The following is an 18,413-nucleotide window of genomic DNA, read 5'->3' as shown; positions in this document are numbered from 1 at the left end:
GAATAGGTAGTTTTTCTGCCTTATTCTCCACAGGCATCTCTGCAAATATCATATCCCTATCTCTCCCCTCCTTACCATTCTGCTCTACATACCCCATTAATCTCTCCCCACTTTTGCCTCCAGAACCTGTCTAGTACTTCTGACCAATACTTGTGTTCATATTCTAATAGGCAGACTAGTTTATTTGCTGCTGCGTAAGTCAAACTTGCTGCTCTGTGCTCAGTTCTGGTAGTGGAACATAGCCTATTTCAGCCTAAATTTGTAATTGGAGGAACCAAGAAACCAAGTACCACTTGATACGAAAACTCATCAAGGAAAAGCTCTGGAGAATCCCTGAAGTATCTACAGACTTCTTTTTTTTTCTGAAGATCTCATCAGCCAGCCAAATTTTCATTTCTTGACAGAATATTGTCTTCCAGAATGAAACTGCTCTTCAAGAAGCATAAACCTGACAGTCATTCTGGAGGTCACCAAGTAGATGAAAACTAAAAGTTGAATCTCAGGCTGAACAGACTCAGCAAAACCACAGATAAAATTTGAAACCTACCATATGCTCTCCACTGAGATCCTGAACAACTTTAATTTGTTCAAAATCATAAGGTCCCTTGAAGCCATGTGCTGCTTTGAACTTAACGGGTCTTGTATACGGCATCCCTTCATCATCACTGGAAGAGGGATCGTCTTGATCTGTATGGAAGACTAAGAGGAACACAAATTCAACAGTACATATTGCAGCACACATTTACTCTACTAGTAAGCATTTACCAATACTTTTCTGGTAGCAGATTAGTCTTGAATTAGCAATTTTTTATAGGTAATTTTAAGATCTTAAAGCAAAACAAAAGTACTGTTGCATCAAGGTCTAAAAATACATCTAGACTAATTTTGTGTTGCAGTGAATCCAAACACTGAACAATGAAAATAAGAACTGCTATCCATTTTTGTTCTGCCCCTTTCTTTGCACAGGGTCTTGCATTGAGCAGACCCTGCACTAAGTGATTTCTGTCAGTTTAATGTGTGCTGAAAATTATTGTATTGGTTTCTTCCAACTGAATACACTGAAATGGCCTGGTGATTTGCCCACAAAGCATAAGAATTGCAAAAGAGCCGGGGCGAACAGCCAGTGGCAACACAAGATGCTTAAGTGCAGCAGTTCTATGGCACTTATCTCAGGCTGTGGTTAGATTGGCTTACTGCAGTACTAGAAGTCTGTCTGAAGGAAACACTGATGAAACACAAAGGGAAGAATTCAGTTGTAGTTGGGAAATCTTCTAACAGGATCTCAAGCTATATGAGAATTCTAATGGTGGCACTGGTTGTCAGAAAACCATCTGATTTTATTGAAGTAATGAAGACAACCCCCACTTCTACCTTTGCTGGAATAACTTTCCAAAAAAGTTTACATTTTGATATCTAGACAGCTTTCTAACAGATTATAGTATTCAACCGGTTTAGCTGAAAAGGTCTCTCAACTACTACTTTACAAGAATTCATCCTTGTAACCCGCTAGTCTCAAAATGCCTACCAAGCTACAAGCTTTAACTCTAAAAAGCCACATCGAGTGTACAGTGGTAGAATACAGCAGTATATGTCCCCCAGCCAGCTTTGATTCCCAGAAGCCCACGGATAAACAGACTATCCTATTAAAAAAAAAAAAAAGTGTCACTTACCTTCGTCTCGAACACTCTTAACTTTATTTACAGCACGTTCACCGTATTCTTCAGCAAGGTGCTTTGCTCGCTTTACAGATTTGCCAAGGAACTTTTTCAGCTGTGTCCTTAAAAAACAAGAGCACTTTTTCAACACATAACACTGGCATATTCTCATTTTTTGCTATTATGAATCAATAGTTTTGATTTGAAATGCAGTATTATCTCTTTCCATTACTGCTTCTTAAAAATAAGCATTTAATTTGCCAGCTGTCATGTAATCTTCAGTTCAACTGCAGAGCAAGGGGCTTATATAAATTCAGGTATCACTTGTACTTAAAAGGTAAGCTGTTCAGAAGTCAGAAGAGAAGCTTCAGCTTAGAACAAAACCTGCCTTTTGTTTGTAGGGACATGAAACAGCAACTTACGTTTTTTGTTTTAACCTCCCTCCATCAGAATCAGTTTGCTGTGTCTGCATTTTGTCTTCATCGTCAGACTGCGCTGCATCATTACTAGGAAATACAGAAGTGATTGTTTAACACAAAATCATAACAAATCTAAATTGAATGAAACATTAGTAAAGCAAGATCTGCATTTTAGGATCCATCTTTATCCCTTCATGTAACACATTGGAAAAAAGCACGGATGTGGTGTTAATCAAGTAATAAAACAGATCTTTAAATTCTTCGGCATCTTGATACTAAAACTGTATACACTCTCTAGATGCCAAAGATACATTACTCCTTTCCACAAATATCAAACTTAAGCTTACTGTGATGTTTTGAAAGCTAAGAGCAGACAAAATACATTACATTACTAGGAACTGGTAACATGCCACCTTGCTCTCATACCTTGCTTTCCATAGACCAAATAAACTAACAGTGGTTAATTCTGAAACAGGAGAGTACAGTTCTACAGAAGTGAGCTTTTCAGTGATAATACAGCAATGCAAAAAACCTAAAAATTGTCTGATGTATAAATTCACATAAATCTAGGCCTTTGAAAAAAACAACTAGACTGACACCATTTCCTGATCATTAAGAAACTGTATTTTTCTATCAAAGTTTACAGACTCAGTTTTAAACATTAGAAGGGCCTAAAGCTCTGTTGAGAGCAGGAAAACCTCAAAGTAGTCAGCTATACTGATGACAACAGATCTTCAGAGGACCAAAGTCTACTAAATTAAACCCTGAAAAAAGCTGCAGGAGGTGGTAGCATGAACAACATAATACTTGAACAGAAACTGCGCTTAATTCAGTATAGAAACGACACTTAGCACATCAAGTGCTAACTGCAGTTCAGCTGGATTTTCAGACATAGTTGCCTGTCAAGTTCCAGCAATATCATCAACTTTTAGTTAACTTAAAAGAATTCAATAAACAGCCTAGTTCACAGAGAACTGGGAATTAGCACTCAAATGAGTCAGATGTATTGGGACGCTCTTTACTTGCATAAGAGCAGCCTCCATGTATGCAAAAACTATGAGAGCAACAGTATCAAAGAGCTGAAACCTATCATCATTCATACCTGACATATTCTTTAGTCCTCCTCATGATATGCAAAGTTAGGGGATTAATGCCTGTTGGCAACTTTTCCTCTGCCAAACTCAGGGGTATTTCTTCACCTGTATCAAGGTTTTTTATCATCACACTTGCTAGAATTTCCTATGGAAAAAATAAGATGTGAAATCAAGGTGATTGATAAGACTCCAAAACCTAGAGCAAAATAGAAATCACCTGATCTTACAGATTATTCATCTTGATGGGAAATTCTGTAGCTCACTAAATATTTATTTTATAAAGACTAAGTTAAAATTGCCTTTAGTGTGTTAGCACAAACATTATCAACCACTATACGCAGATGAACAATTACATGTCATCACAAGCTTCAATTTCATAAATCAGAAATGCAGCTAGACATCAGTCACTGTCTGACATGTTCCATGCTAATATCAAACATTATGTAATTAAAAGACATTGAAGTCTTCCCCTTTCAGATATTCTAACAGCTGTAGTTTAGATTTAGTCAAAGACAACCTTTACCTACAGAGAAAAAGCATTTAAACCTAACTAGTACTACAAAGGAAAAGGGTTTTTTGGAACATCTCGTGAACATATACATCTGTTCAGCAATAGTTAAAAAAGCTATACGCAGATAAACACAAATAAAAACTGGCAGCAGCCCAATAACATCATCAGGATTAAGGGAAGTTATTAACTGAAGAAACTGTTTTTTAATATTAGCAAAATCATTCTCCTATTGCTGACTTCCCCTTTTAGATGCGTGACAAAACGCCAAGTTTGCTGGTGTTCCCTCACACTGAAATCTTGTAATGTGTTTGCACAGCTACAGACACAAACTCATAGCATTTCAGATCTATTACAGCTCACACTTTCAAATGCTAATACTACATATGACTCAGGGACCACAAAGTGCTTAGGTGGACAAAGCCAGCATGCCATCATTCCTACTTGCATCCCTACTCACAGCATGTAGTGGTTCAGAGAACAAGGAGTGACGTGTGACTACTCCAATTCATTCAACAGACTGGAAAAACAAGCACAAGAACGTATTATGTACAGACCACATTCATTAATACCTCATCTGTGAGCTCTCTTCCAGAATTAGACCTGGGTCTTTGTGGTCCAAGTACTTCATTTGCTGTTTGGCCATCAGCTGCTTTCCCATTTTCCTGAAATTTTGCAGACATAGAATACATTATCTCTACTGTAACACTAAAGTAATAGAAAATGTTACAGTTATTGAACTTAGAACCATTTCCCAATACCTGTGCAGTGACTATTTTGTCTCCACTAGTTGCACTTGCCAAATCCAAAGAAGGCTGAGAATCTTTGGGCACACCCTCTGTCACTGTACCTTGAGTTAAAAGACCACCAGCTGTGAAGTTCTCTCGAGAAACTGAAGAGAGATTCATATTAGAAAGAAAAGCATAACACTTGCCATAGACAGGCTACAGATTGTTAGAATCCTAACATTATAGTTATACTCCTGAACACTCTGACAAGTTCGATTTTTTTTAAACATCAACTGCCACCAAATCTGCCTTATCAACTATATATTTCACATATAGTTGGAGGCACAGGCACAATTTCACACCTAGTCCTCTTAAGTTTTATTAACAATTTTTTTTTTGTCATTTCCCTAGTAACCCAGGATTATGCATTTTCATGAGACCTCAGTCTACATCTTGACTTGTATTTCTATGCAAACACAGATTGCACACATTTTATTTGAAGTGTGTAACTTTTTTTAGTTTCTGTATTGATGAGGCAACTTCTCCTTGCTACAAAAGTAGCTATTTTGGTAGGAAGCATTAGTTTTCAAGAAAGTCTATGAATTAGGAACACTTGTAATGCAAAAGCGTATTTCTCCACTGTAAGAAGCTAAGATTGTTGAAGAATTTTTTTTCCCTCATTTACATGTCAACTAAACTAAAATCATAAGATTGAATGATTCTTCGCTCAAACCACAAAAATAGTAACCATGTAGATAACTAAACCCATCTAAAATAGAATACTTGCCTTCTAAAACAGGTTTTTGCACTTCAAAATCCAGTTCACTCTTCTTCTTCCGGGGTGGTGGAGCTGGCCTTGCAGGTGGCGGTGGTCTTGGAGGAGGAACATTTGTTGGAGGTGGTGGCCGTGCTGGGACAGGCTTCTTTGTGCTAGCAACTATATCAGGTTCTACAGTAAGCTGCCTTGGCGGTTTTGCTGGAGGCATTTCTGTTGTAGAAAGGTCTTTGGTAGATAAATCTGAAGCCACTTGTTCTAAAGTATTTGCCTCTTTCTTGTCTGTTATGTCCTCATTTTTTGATGTTTCTTCTTGTGCTTCAGTTTCATCCATTTTATGGTCAGTTGCATTTGTTACTTTTGTTAGGTTATGAGTTTCCTGTTGCTCAGAAGTAAACAAAAGCTTCCCTGACTCCAATTCAGCGTCCTTACACACACTCTGATACACCGGTTCTCTAGGGTCTTCTTGTAATGATATTTTAGCAGCTAATGCTTCTGGAATACTACTAATGATACTTGCTCCAGAAATCCAAGCATTTGCATCTGAAGTTGGAACAGTCATTTCTTTTCCTCTAGAAGCTAAAGAATCATCATCCAGTTGTGCCTTCTGACTTTCTTCTATAATACTGTCAATAATCTAAAAAACAAAACCAAAACCATTCTGCTGTTAAATAGCAGGCATTTCTAGGGCACACTTACCAATCAGTCAGTACAACACTCACAAGAACTCATTTGTATACAAAATATATTTTGTTTAAAAATTTTGGAGACCTAGGTGCAGAAATAAAAATAAAACTGTGGTGGGTTAACCCTGGCTGGATGCCAGGTGCCCACCAAAGCCATTCTATCACTCCCCCTCCTCAGCTGGATGGAGGAGAGAAAATATAACAAAGAGCTTGTGGGTCAAGATAAGGACAGGAGAGATCACTCACCAATTACCATCACAGGCAAAACAGACTCAACTTGGGGAAAATTAACTCAATTTATTACCAATCAACCAGAGTAGGGTAATGAGAAATAAAACCAAATCTCAGAACACCTTCCCTCCACCCCTCCCTTCTTCCCAGGCATAACTTCACTCCCAGATTCTCTACCTACCCCCCCCAGCAGCACAGGGGGGCAGGGAATGGGGTTTATGGTCAGTTCATCACACATTATTTCTGCCTCTTCATCATCCTCCTCAGGGAGAGGACTCATCACACTCTTCCCCTGCTCCAGCATGGGGTCCCTCCCACAGGAGACAGTCCTCCATGAACTTCTCCAACGTGGGTCCTTCTCACGGGCTGCAGTTCTTCATGAACTGCTCCAGCATGGGTCCTTTCCACGGCATGCAGTCCTTCAGGAGCACACTGCTCCAGCGTGGGTCCCCCACAGGGTCACAAGTCCTGCCAGAAAACCTGCTCCGTGGGCTCCTCTCTCCACAGATCCGCAGGTCCTGCCAGGAGCCTGCTCCAGCGCGGGGTTCCCACAGGGTCACAGCCTCCTTTGGGAACCCACCTGCTCCGGCGTGGGGTCCTCCACGGGCTGCAGGTGGATATCTGCTCCACCGTGGACCTCCATGGACTGCAGGGGGACAGCCTGCCTCACCATGGTCTTCCCCATGGGCTGCAGGGGTATCTCTGCTCCGGCGCCTGGAGCATCTCCTCCCCCTCCTTCTTCACTGACCTTGGTGTCTGCAGGGCTGTTTCTCTTACATGTTCTCACTCCTCTCTCCGGCTGCCGTTTTCCGTCTGTCCCAACTTTTTTTCCCTTCTTAAAAATGTTATCACAGAGGCGTTACCACTATCGCTGATTGGTTCGGCCTTGGCCGGCGGCGGGTCCATCTTAGAGCCGGCTGGTATTGGCTGTCTCGAACACAGGGGAAGCTTCCAGCAGCTTCTTACAGAAGCCACCCCTGTAACCCCCCGCCCTCCTACCAAAACCTTGCCACACAAAGCCAATACAAAAACAAAGCAACTAATTTCCATTCCTCTTTAATATACTTTGAGAGAAAGTTAGGAAACAAAAGCTGTTCACTCTTCAGAGTTCTCATGCACTGCTAAATATGATCCTGTAAATTACACAAATAATTCAAAACTGGTGAATCCTAAACATGTTTTTAGAACACTTAGTTTGATATTTACCCTTTAGATGGACACTCTTACTAACATTAACAACAAATCCTAACCTATGTTAGTTTCAGGACAAAGACCGGTTATTAATTTATTTAATATTTCTAGTGTGATGCTGGAAGTGCAAAGCAATATTTAACTAACCTCTTTTGAATCATCTTGTTTCATTTCTTGCACAAAGGTTTCATTTCCAGCTTTTTGTAGCTTGCTGTCCATATCCTATGGAAAAAAGATGGTAGATACTGTAAGATGATGGTACTAAGTCCTTCAGTAAGATGATCTAACAAAAATATAGCTACATCAGCTATATAAATTGTGTAAAGAACAAGAATTCTGCTACATTTTTACACATTACTGCTGTCAGATAGATGTTTAAACAGTAATACACAGTACACAAGAATATTTCACACAACCATACAGAAAGCCTGCGCACTATTGAACAGAAAAAACAGTTATCTTTTAAAAGGTTTCAGCGTCAACTAAAATAAAATTTAAGATAGCATGAAGTTTAGAGAAACATACACATTTAATAATCTGCAGCAAGGAAAATCCATATTAAAATATTTTGTTCTTTATCGGGTTGTGGGAAAGGATGCAAGAACTGTATTTTAACTACAAGTTTTTTAGAAATTTCCAGGTTAAGTCAGGCAGATCTATCAAGCGGTCACAAATATGCCTCCGAGGCTCTGACATGGAATCTTATGTTCTACAATTATTCCTAGTGCACATTGTCTATTTTTGCTATCAGTTATCTGAATGCAGATCTTTCCAAAACCTAAATAATCTGCAGCAGAACAAATGAAATGACAGGATTTAAACAAAAAACAAGAACATTTTCAGAACATTTCGATGAAAGACTGCATGAATATTCAAAGCTGAGTATACTATTCATTCTGTATATATGTATAATCAACACTACCAGGATATTATACTACTGATGTGAAGTCAGCTTGCAATTTAGGAAGTATGGTTTCAAGATGTGCAAACAGCATCAACACTTTGGCATATCCTACCAAACAAAGAATTAATAAAAGCAATTCAATAAAGGTGGCCTTGTGTGCTGAAATAATGTAGTAAATCTTTGTAACAGTTTTAAGTCTTATTTAGTTAAAAAAAAAAAAAAATCATACTTAGGATAGGCAGCCCTAGGAATAGTAGAATTTTAGATTACACTTCGGGCATGTTAGGTATGGATATTCTATACAAAGTCTTAAAACAGGACTGAAAATATGCTAGTTGTCAGAAAAGCAACTAGTTTATACCACAGAAGGTATAACCAGAAGCCTGCTTTAACCTCAGTTAGTATGGTCTATTTGGAACTTCATCATATGCCTTCTATTTTACATGAACTATTGATCACATTGCCTGTAAGCATACGTATTACCAATATCTGAAGGGGAATCTGATAGAATCCTTGAGGTTGGAAGGGACCTGTGGAGATCCTGTAGTCCTCAAAGCAGAGCCAACTAGAAAAGGTTGCTCAAAGATGTGTCCAGTCAGGCAGGTTTTGACTATATCCAAGGATGGAGACTGCACATCATCTCCATGCAACTTGTTCCACTGTTTGACGATCCTGCACAGTCTATTTGGTGACCAAAGCTGCAGATAAAAGCCTGTATTTGTCTCACAAAAGAGACAAACTCCTCACAACTGCTCAAAGAATTAAGTTACCTAGCTCAAAACACTAGGAAAAAACAAGCACATCTCAACTGATTCCCTGAGCTGAGATATAGAACTGCTGTTCTATTCCTCCCTCCTGCCTACAGATACAAAACTCTCTTCTGTTGAGGTCAGCAGTCTCAACTGTCCTCAACTGTCTCCCCACAATGTTAAAGCCCCCAAAAGCTAGCTGTTACCATTATAAACTATTTTTGTTAGGCTATTAATCTAATTCTGCTTATACAGCTTTGGATATGCACAAGATACCTGATCTCCTTATTAAACAGTTATTTTAGAAGACCTTCCCCCTATTTTTTTTGGACCTTGACAAGATTTAGAGTGATTACCTAGTACAAATATTTTTAAAAAGTCTAAGGAGAAATTTCTTAACACTCAGCTAGTCAAACAGAACCTTTATGGAACACTAACATACTACAATATGTTTGAAAAAAATACACAACTCTTTTAGACACCCGTCTTTGAGAGTTCTGACCTCAGGAAATGGCATATCATGCAGAGACAGCTGAAATTATAGAAAAATTCTTCCTCCCTCTCCACTCCTTCCCCCTCCTTCCACAAAGTTTTTCTAATCTAAATGCAAGTTCTACTTTGCTTTATCACTAAAATCTATCTTCAAAGGTACGATGACTTAAATGCTTAAGTGTAATCAGTGTCTACAGAAGCCCATTATATTAATTTCTAATTTTGTTGACATTAAACTCACACACCTGTTAAACTTTGGACTTAGGAAATATTTCTTACACATTCCTAGACAAACTATACCATTAGTCACACATTCACTAAACTGATACAGTACCAAGCAGAGAAGCAACTACTTTTTCCACCTTCAAAAACTTGGTTTTGAACAAGTGACTTAGGAAGATACTTAAAAAAATTTAAAAAACCCTACAAACAACATACAGACCTTCATAGCTAATAATTCAGTCAAGACGTTAGTTTTGAAATTCATTGACTGCACTGGGTTTAATCAGAACGATAGAGCAACATTATCTGAAAGGCTTACACATGTAATACTTAATCATTAAAGGGACATTAAACAGAACACAAAATAGGGGATAAGTCTCTGTTCCATAAGAGATACCATAAGATATGGCATCTCTGTAAAAAGATTATTGATTCAGAGCAGAGTACTGCTGACAAATCAGAAACACTATTTTCACTATGATTTTCCAACACTTTACAGACAAAATGTCTTCTTTACTCTAGAAGTGTTGCATAGCATCACCTTTGGCCCTTTTGAGACCAGGAAATGTGTTATTTGTACAAGGTTCCAACTTCTCACCTGTTTAATGTGTGCCAGAGTCAGCTGCACTGTCACTATGCACAGATGCAGCATACCAATTACCTGCGTGGGAAGTGGCAACGCTGTCTCATTAAGCTAAATATAGTGTTTTATCTTCAAATAACCTAGAGGGGAGGCTTTTGAAGTACAAACACTAAGATTTTTTTCTTATTTTGAAGACAGAGGAGAGCAAAGTCAACTATTTCACATAATTCAAGACCAAAAACCAAGTGCTGCAGAGACTTGCTTACTACTCACAAATCACTTGAAAGAGGGTAGTCTAGTAATTAAGTAGAGTGCAATTAAATTGCACATACACATTTCAGAATAAAATTAGCTTCAAGACATGTTAACATACCCTAAATAAAAGTAAAGTTGGAACTTCAAGAGACATAAGCACAACAATTGCTACTTACAACAAGGAAAGCCTATAATTTCCTGTCTGTGCAGATGTTAGGGCTACTGTAGCTCATCTACTTTAGGGAGAAATGCTCAATACTGTGTTCATCAACAAACATGTGATTGATTTTAAGAAGAAACTCACCTTTAATACATGAGATCCAACTTTTGTCGGTGACCTGTTAGAAAGAGAAGACAGACTTAGGCAGAGCTCAAAGAAAAAAAAAAATCTCCTGACAGTAAGCTTCATATTAAACAGTCTATAGTACAGTCTTCCTTTACAGTGAATGTATACTTGATACTTCAGACAAGCAAGAAAGTGAATGTTTCTCATACCATTCCTTTACATAAAAGGCTCCGAGTGAAGTGCCCAACTGTCTACAATGCACACACAGATCCACAGCTTCTACAATCCCTGAAAGTTTCTCAACAGAATCTTCTAGAAATCATATTTCTATCACCCTTTTCTAATAAACTGATGCTATTCCAAGTACACATTTAAAAACATTTCGCATTACAGAGAATTTAAAATCGGCATGTACCAGGAGCACAGGGTGGACATCAAAGAAACCAAAACTCTCACAAAGCAGAATTACAAACGCCCTAGCATCTTGCACATCAAGCGCCTGAACCCTAATCTGTAGAGTCAACACTATCGTAGCCATTCTGTCCTTCAGCCTCCCTAATAAAGGCAAGGTCTTGTTTCTAATCATGACACTTAGTATAAATATAAGTATTTACATTGTAACAGGAAGGAACTAGTTTTGCACTACTTGCCAAAATGCATACTCTGAAGCAGTGAATTTGCATTAGCATCCACTGACACATAACCTCTCATTTCACTAATTACATGAAAGAACAGGGTATCTTAGGGGAATGGTATCAACTAATTACTTCTCTTCAGGTCACCACTCAATTCAATCAGTGAACAGTCAACTCTTACTATATTCTGAGCTTACATTTTCCACAAGAATTTCAGAATTCTAGAAGACATTTAAATATTGAGTCACACTGCTTACTCTGACTACAGGACCTTACTCATATATAAAGAAGTTGAAACATTGGGCCAGATGATCTTTCAAGGCCCCTTTCCAACCTGGGCTGTTCTACGATTCTATTAGTTTGTCAGTCACAAGCAGAGACCAAGTTACAGAATACTTCCTTAAAAGCTTACTACCAAATTAACTACAACCTGGATTGTACAAGCATCCCAGCTGGCTACCAAGGTCAGTGAGACTCGACAGCGTTGAGTATCATCTTGTACCAAGCAACATGGACAAATATAGAAATCTCTGTCTAATTTGCCCCTCCTGCCTCCAGAACGATGGTTTCAAGGGATACTACCTTCTCAAAAAGAAAACTATTTCCATTTCATTTTTAAGAAATTCAGTTCTTCTCTTTACTGTCTGAAAGCATTTCATCATAAAAAGAAAAGATCACATTTATCCAGCAGAGGTAAGTACACAAGGAAGTACAGTGGATTGGTGTATAAAGACTATGACTTGTAACTAATTTAACACCTTAAACCTAGATGCTTCTGTCCAGATATTGACACTTAAGATGCACAATATCTGTAACACTATTTTGAGGCATAATCCTCCTAGGAGGCACTAACCCCAATCTGCAAAAAAGAGCAAAATCAGTATTTTGACCTCAAAAACAAACACACCTTTAGTCTCCCAAAATATATTGCTGGGAAAGGCCACAGCCTGTGTTGAATTTCTGGTTACTGAAATGTTTTCAGCTCCAGTATCAACTCTTGGATTTCCTTAGAAATAGTGGCAGAAATGTGTGCCAGTTCATTAAGTCCGCAAGATGACTTTAACAATGAAATATATTTATAATTACAACATTAATGCCTAGGCTTCAGCAAGGTGTAGGGTCCTGTCGTACAAGGCACTGCTTAGACGTTACGACCTAAATAAAATACAAATCCCTCAACTGCAAATAGATATTTTAGTTTTCTATTGTGACACTTCCCACCAATTAGCAGGTCACTTCTGGTACAGGCAAATCATTCCTCCACTGGTAACACAAAATACGAGTTTCAAAAGACATTGCTACCCTTTCAGTCTTCTTTAGCTAATTAGTTTTGTGGAAAATCGGCACTCAAACTAAAACAGATGTTATTTCCCACTCTCATGCTTTACTCAAATACCTTGGGAAAAAGCTGGTCAAGTGATAAAGGTTACAGAGCTAGGAGGTGTAGAATATAACAGTGCTGATAGCTTGATACAGCACACATACATGTCTTACATTAAGGTGAAGCTTTATCATTGAAATTACATGCTTTTAAACCACCGCAAAGCTTCCACAACTATTTGGCAATAACACCACTTTTGGATCAGTTTATAATATAGCCAAGTAAGTTTAGTAGCTTGCCTGAGATTATTTGAACTATGTGTTTACAAGCACCATCACTCCCTTAGTCGTGATTAGTTATTGCTTATGTGCTATTACATTTATAAAGACAAAGTCAGTCACAGAATAAGTTTGGTAACTTAAGTCTCTTGTAGTTCAACATTACTCTGGAATGGTCTTGCCTTCCCAACCACCTGAAGTCATCAGCCTTCTCCACTCCTCAGTTTTACTTCAAGGCCACTAGTTTTATGGACACAGTATCTGAAATGCTTGCATTTTTTAAAAGTATATATGGTGGGAAAAGTGTCTGAAAAGTTTTCTATGAAGATCAATCCAATGATCAAACATTGATTTGCTTTGAAAGATCTGTAGGTTTACAGGGTTATCAGGCAGAACATGAAGACTGACATATGCCACAGAAAACATAAGGCTAATTTTGTTGTCTAGTATGATTGTTTAGTAAATAGTGGGATTTAAAAATTTATAACAATAGATCTTGTAGACTGCATTTCACATAAAATACTTCTAACTTAAGTTTTCTTACATGATACCACTGTAACACCTGTTTAACAAAGGAGGGGTTCAAGGTTATCTACAAAGATTAAACAAAATTCAAAGAAAAATCCCATTTCACCTGCACAAATATAACCAGATGCCCATTAATCTGAAAGTCAAATAAACTCCTGAAGAATTTTTTTTTTTTTTTATTCAGCTGTCAAATTCATCCTAATACTAACCAGACTCTAGGAAGCTGCCATTCCCACTCTCAGGTAGCTCCAGCCTAGTACCTATTCGAACTAAGCTTCACATTTTCAACATGTTGTTGCTAAGTTTTGTGACAGAAAACAAAACATTTAGCCCTTAAAAAACAAAAACAAAAACAAACCAAAACACAATGATGTGAATGACTGGCCTTGGTCAAATCCCAGAACCACACTGCCTGCTTTCCTGGGAGGATGTACATTGTTACAGAGCAGGTGTGCTAACAGGCAGATGGAAAGAGGTTTAAAGTGTATATATAGTAGCAGTACACTGTACAGAACATACAGGTTCAACAACCATCCCATAACTGTATTTACTGCTGTCTTTCAGCTTGCAGAGGCACACAATGTTTTCCTCCCTCTAACCTATGGCTGGCCTGGAAGCTACCATTATTCTTGCTGCAGCTCATTGTGGCAGTCCACACCTTCAAAACCACAAGGATTCACTACTGCAATGCACTGTTTGGGCTGCCCTTGGAAAGCGTCCGGGAACTTCAGCTAACTCAGAACACAGAAACTTGTCTGCAGTGCTGCAAGTCACTACAGCAACATAACTAACACTTCACACCACCTGTTTGCTGCCAAGATAGGTTTTGCATGTTGGCTAAAATACACATGAACAAAAAAGTTGTACTAAGCACGTGCCATGTGTCAACAGGGCACAACTTAACATTATCTAGCTTCCTACCCAGAAGAAAACTAGATTCTTCAGGAAAAGCATCAAAGCAACTTCAAAAAGACAGGACTACTTAAGTTAGAATGCAGTAATTTAAATTAAGGTACCAGAGGACACTTCCCATTATCTACACCAACTCTTGAATCCAGTGCCTTTTGTTTGGTTTCTCATAATTTTTAGCATACGAGTGCACTAGAAACAAACTTGCCTCTTACTGTTAGGCATATGATGTTCAAACTGTTAGGTTTGGCAGTTCTTGATTTCAGAGCCGGTAGATCACTTTTCTTACAAAAAAAATATAAGAGGGTCTGTCACATGCCTGCATCCAAATAAGTGTGCCTTCATATTCTCCTTCTCTCAAAAGTGACATTCTACTTCATGGGACAGTTCATGCCTCTAAATTTCAGGCTCTTTTTCTAAATCTATTCTGTGGTTATAGTCTTTTGAAAGCAGAGCGACAGAGGTTAAATAAGGGCATCTTCTGTCACACTACCTCTCCCTCTCCACTCCTCTAGCTATACAACAAATAGATGCCTTCACTGACCAGTCCACAAAGGCACCTAGATCTTTTCTCAAGGATCTAGAAGAGCATATAGAAACAGACATTGTTTGGGACCTACTTATCTAACAGATGGACACTCTCCACACGTTCTGTCAGAAGTAGAATTACACGTAAAAGGCAAGATCTACAGCAGAAGTGAAGCATACAGGCCTAGCCAGAGGGGACACAAGTCTCCAAACACCTGGTTTAAACACACTTCACCTTACGGAAGTCATCAATCCTGGAGAGCTATGTCAGCCCATTATCACCGGAAAGAAACATTTTGTAACAAGTTCTGTAATTTTTTCTGATTAATTCTTAAAGGGCACCAGTTATATATGTACTTGAGGATGCAAATATGGTGCTTTCGGGGGGGCGGGGGGGGGGGGTTAAGCATCAGTACCTATTGATTGACAGTAGGAACTGGGAGCCAACATCCACCTTGAAAATTCCACTCTTGCACATCACATGAGACAATTAATAAAACCAATAAATAGCATAGAAGTCAGCAAGTTTACATAAACAGTTGTCACCACTTTCAGAATTTCTATATCAGCAGTTATTAAACTTCCCCACATGGAACTCGGGACAGGGGGGAGGAAACTACAAAACCCACATTTTTAATGGGGGCAAATATATCACACCACTTTGCTAAAAACTGGCTATAGCATATGCTGCCAAAAAGGATTCCCAAGTGTTTTTGCTCATCATCATAACACTGAAAGCACAAGGAAATGCCTCAAACTGCAGAGGGCAATATGCCCTTGTTTTCAGTTGCCCTTTCTCCCACAACAAGGTTTTGATTTTTTTTTTTTTGTGGGTCCCAGTTCAATGCCATTACACATGCATGGGTCTCAAAACTACAATCTACAAGCCTGCTTCCAAGAAGTGTCCAATGTAAATGTGAAATTAGCTCTTAAGAAATCTCAAAGCTTATTTAGAGAAAATACTCTCCATACTATTAGCACAGATTCAATAGCAGTCTGAATTACAGATTCAGTATCTGTATTGCAAACTAAGCCCTCTGAGATCACCTCCTTACTTGACTCAAGCTGACAGAATTCTATTGACTTGAGTCAATAATGCATCCTTATAGGCTATGGAAGAGCAATATAAAAGTTAAAAGCAGCTTCCATTTTAATTTCTAGTGAGTGGCTTCATATTATCAAGTTCTCCTTAGATACAGGTGGGCAAAACCTGCAAAGTCAGGACATACGGCATTATCTGTATCAAATCAAAGGTAGGATGTGCAGTTAGGCCAGATTTAATGGCTCACTTCTACCAAAAGGTCTGGTTCCCCCTTCCTGCTTGTGGCTTCTAGCCACACAAATCCCATGCCTTCACCCTTTCTCGTCCCCACCCTGTCAGGTTCCAGCTGTTTTAACTTATTGACTAGTTTTTGCTGTTTCTCGTTTTCAGCTGTTTTCAATTACTTTGAGTTAAAGCAACTCAAAAAAGAGTTTGATGATCACTAGTGCCAGAACAAGGTAAGCAGTTGGAGCAAAACCTCATTTCAGCACAAGCACTATTAATTTGTCTTACCGCATCTTGCGGAACTGTATGCTAAGTTGTGCTTTTCACCAGGCTACGTAAAAAGCTAAGTTCAGAAAAGCTTTGATACAGGATGTGTGGGTGAGGAGAAAAGATCTAGTCTTTCCTTTGTTCTAGGCATCCAGTGACCACTGAAACACAAATTAAAACAAGCCCTTAGTCAATTATTAAAGCTTCAGATGGATGGATCCCACAATCCACATCTTACTGCTCTTTGAACAAGCTACACGAAACCTCATCCTACAAGGTCAAATAATGGAGAGGTTTGGTACAGACTATGTGAAAAACAGAACTGATACAAGCCATAACCTGTTTAGCACACAACCGGAAAGAGATATTTACAATTTAAAAAGAGGGAGCGTATTTGGCTGACATCAACAATATGGTGACACAGTTAGCTTTGAGGTAACAGCACTAGGAATCTACATTATAAAATGCGGTTAAAACTTCACTACACAGAACCATACACAGGCTAAATACAAGAAGCATCAAAGCAACACCATTAAAAGCAAATGACAGAGCACACTAGAAGTTGTTTTACACGCAGCAACAGTTAGCCTGTTGCTGAAGAAGCCCGCTCTCTTCTTTTTCCTCAGAAAACCTGTCATCGTGTTTCAGGGATTGGTTCTGCCGGTCCCGATTTCACCTCCGCACGTCTTTTCTAAAAACTACATATTGCCTGCCCAAGGAAGGCAGATATGATCTCATCGAGACAATGGCTACTGCCATCCCCATAAGCCTTAGAAAGTACATCGAGAACTGCTCGATTTCTTCGCATCCTCTTGACTTTCGGGCTTGCCACTCGCTCAACCAACCCACCGCCGAGCGCAGCCCCGCCTGCCCGCGCCCAGGGCGGCCGAGCACCTCGCTCCCCGGGCGCGGAGCCCTGTGCTTCCAGGCGGGGGGACGCGGGGCTCGGGGCAGACCCCCACTCCCTCGCCCCAGGAGCGCCCCAACGGCCGTGGCGGTCGGGGGCGGCCGCCTCCCCTCAGGGCCGCGCTGAGGGAGAGGAGGGGAGAGGAGGGGAGAGGAGGGAGGGCGGGCAGGGCGGCGGCCGCGCCGGACTCACGGCGCGGGGGAGGCGCCCGCCAGGTGCACGTCCTCGGGCGCATCGTAGAACTCCTCGGTGTCGCTGTCGGAGGCCATGACGGCGCCGGGCCGGGCCGAGCCGAGCCGGGCCGGGCCCAGCCGCCGGCAGCGCAGCGCAGGGCGGCCGCCGCCACCTCAGGGCAGGACGGGCTAGGCGGCCGGGCGGGGGCCGCGCGCGGCTCTCGCGAGACCGGCGCCGGCCCCGCCCCCTGCCGGGCGGAAGTGCGAGAGGAGAGGGGAGGGAGGGGTCCGGCGCCCGCCGCGGCCGAGCCGGCCCCCCGCCGCGTGACGTCAGGCGCGGGGCGGCCGAGCCGCGTGCCCCCCACCCCACCCCCGCGGCGCCCCCTCGCGGAGCAGCCGGCGCGCGCCGCGCCGGGGGCTCCACGTGCAGCGCCGCGCAGCGCCGCGCGCCCCGCGCAGCCCTCACGCGCGGGAGGTGGGGGTGACAGTGGTGCCCGCCCGCGGGCTGTGGCGGACGGGGCAGCGGTGGCTCTGCAGCGCCTGGCCCGGTTTTTCTGCTTGTCCCACGATTGCTCTTTCAAGGCGGGTGCTGGAGCAAAAGCGTGCTGACTGTGACCTTTCAGGTGATGCGCTAACCAAGGTCCATAAATCTGATGCAAATATTTACCTCTGCTGCTAAACGCTGTCAAAACACTTGGTTATTAAAGGCAAGCAAAAACGCAGTGGAAGAGAAGAAAGGAGGGAGTCCGATTTTTTCCCCATCAGCCTGGCCGTAGGGGGAAACCAGAGTGAAGGTAATAGTGGGAATCAGATGGCAAGAGA

General features: G+C 40.7%; 1 protein-coding gene across 3 annotated transcripts in view; it reads right to left on the bottom strand.

Moving 5' to 3' along the window:
* Positions 1-17,762, bottom strand: part of WDR44 (WD repeat domain 44) — a 28,861-nt gene extending 11,099 nt beyond the window's left edge. Inside the window, exons 1-10 of one of the 3 annotated variants that reach the window (XM_052813506.1) lie at positions 17,611-17,762; positions 10,797-10,830; positions 7,435-7,509; positions 5,192-5,816; positions 4,438-4,526; positions 4,249-4,341; positions 3,177-3,313; positions 2,078-2,161; positions 1,671-1,777; positions 548-699 (exon numbers count right to left, since the gene is read on the bottom strand). In XM_052813506.1, the coding sequence (XP_052669466.1) occupies positions 548-699; positions 1,671-1,777; positions 2,078-2,161; positions 3,177-3,313; positions 4,249-4,341; positions 4,438-4,526; positions 5,192-5,816; positions 7,435-7,509; positions 10,797-10,830; positions 17,611-17,687 (1,473 nt within the window). In that variant the 5' untranslated portion in view covers positions 17,688-17,762. Of the gene's footprint in view, positions 1-547; positions 700-1,670; positions 1,778-2,077; positions 2,162-3,176; positions 3,314-4,248; positions 4,342-4,437; positions 4,569-5,191; positions 5,817-7,434; positions 7,510-8,674; positions 8,874-10,796; positions 10,831-17,610 lie in introns of those variants that run through there. The other 2 variants (XM_052813505.1, XM_052813507.1) reach the window with 2 other exon arrangements.
* Positions 17,763-18,413: the final 651 nt, after the last annotated feature.

Source organism: Harpia harpyja, chromosome 18 (assembly GCF_026419915.1).
Source record: "Harpia harpyja isolate bHarHar1 chromosome 18, bHarHar1 primary haplotype, whole genome shotgun sequence".
Taxonomy (NCBI): Eukaryota; Metazoa; Chordata; class Aves; order Accipitriformes; family Accipitridae; genus Harpia; species Harpia harpyja.
The sequence above is the reverse complement of the archived record's forward strand: the minus strand, read 5'-3'. Positions and strand labels throughout refer to the sequence as shown.